Source organism: Suncus etruscus, chromosome 1 (genome assembly GCF_024139225.1).
Source record: "Suncus etruscus isolate mSunEtr1 chromosome 1, mSunEtr1.pri.cur, whole genome shotgun sequence".
NCBI classification, from domain to species: Eukaryota; Metazoa; Chordata; class Mammalia; order Eulipotyphla; family Soricidae; genus Suncus; species Suncus etruscus.
In genome coordinates this window covers 151255624-151256556 of record NC_064848.1, presented here as the reverse complement: position 1 = coordinate 151256556, position 933 = coordinate 151255624, and the positions used below count along the sequence as shown (strand labels likewise).

General features: G+C 44.9%; 1 gene segment (V, D, J or C); it reads right to left on the bottom strand.

Annotated features, from left to right (window-relative positions):
* On the bottom strand, window positions 1-695 carry LOC126024371 (T cell receptor beta variable 7-8-like). The segment is given in 2 exon segments: window positions 1-308; window positions 647-695. Coding segments are annotated over 2 exon segments (357 nt in total).
* Between the last annotated feature and the right edge of the window lie 238 nt (window positions 696-933).

Below are 933 nucleotides of genomic sequence, written 5' to 3'. Positions count from 1 at the left end.
TCACACTGTGGCTACACTGCTGGCACAGAGATACACCGCTGAGTCCCCAGGCTCCACGCGCTCAATCGTCAGGGTGGAGTAGGTTCCCTCAGGCCTCTTCACAGAGAACCGTTGTTGAGGCATCCCTGATGTGTCTCCCAATTCTTTGCTTTGGAAGTACATCAAAAACTGCAGGCCCTGGCTTAGGGCCTGTTGGTACCAGTAAAGTGTAAGATGACCAGAAATTGGATCACACCTGAGAACTACATCCTGTCCACTCTTTGTGACTATGTTTCTGGGAGTCTGGGTGACACCAGCTCCAGTGTGATCTGTGAAGAAAGAATTCGGGAATGGAGTGATGAAAATGATATTGGTCATCCCATATATTCAAACACACACACAACACACACACGTACACAATCTCATCCTCTGTCTCCCACATATTCAAGCATTCACAGACATACATACACAATCTCTCAAACACACACTCAAACAGCCTTTGAAATACACATTCACATAGACATATACACACTTATATATTCACACTTTCAAACATTCACACACACTCTCAAACACCCACCCATACTCCATATTCATGCACACATCCACAGTCCACATTCACACACACACTCACACATTGGAACTGTCCAGGTTTCCTAGGACTCACCTGTCCCCAGGAGACAGAGGATGACCCAGCAGAGGAACCTGGTGCCCATGGCATAGACAGAGCAGGAATGGGAGGGTCCTTGTGAATATGAGTAGAAAGGGAGGGACCTCCCTTGTCCCCACAAAGCAGTTTCTGTAATGGCATCATACCATACAAAACATGTGATTTATATTGCCATACAATTGGATAGCTAATAAATACTTAAAATTCCCTTTTAATAATATCAACACAGGGGGGCTTTTCTTCTGGTTTTAGAGCTATTTGAATACAGAACATCTCTGCATCTC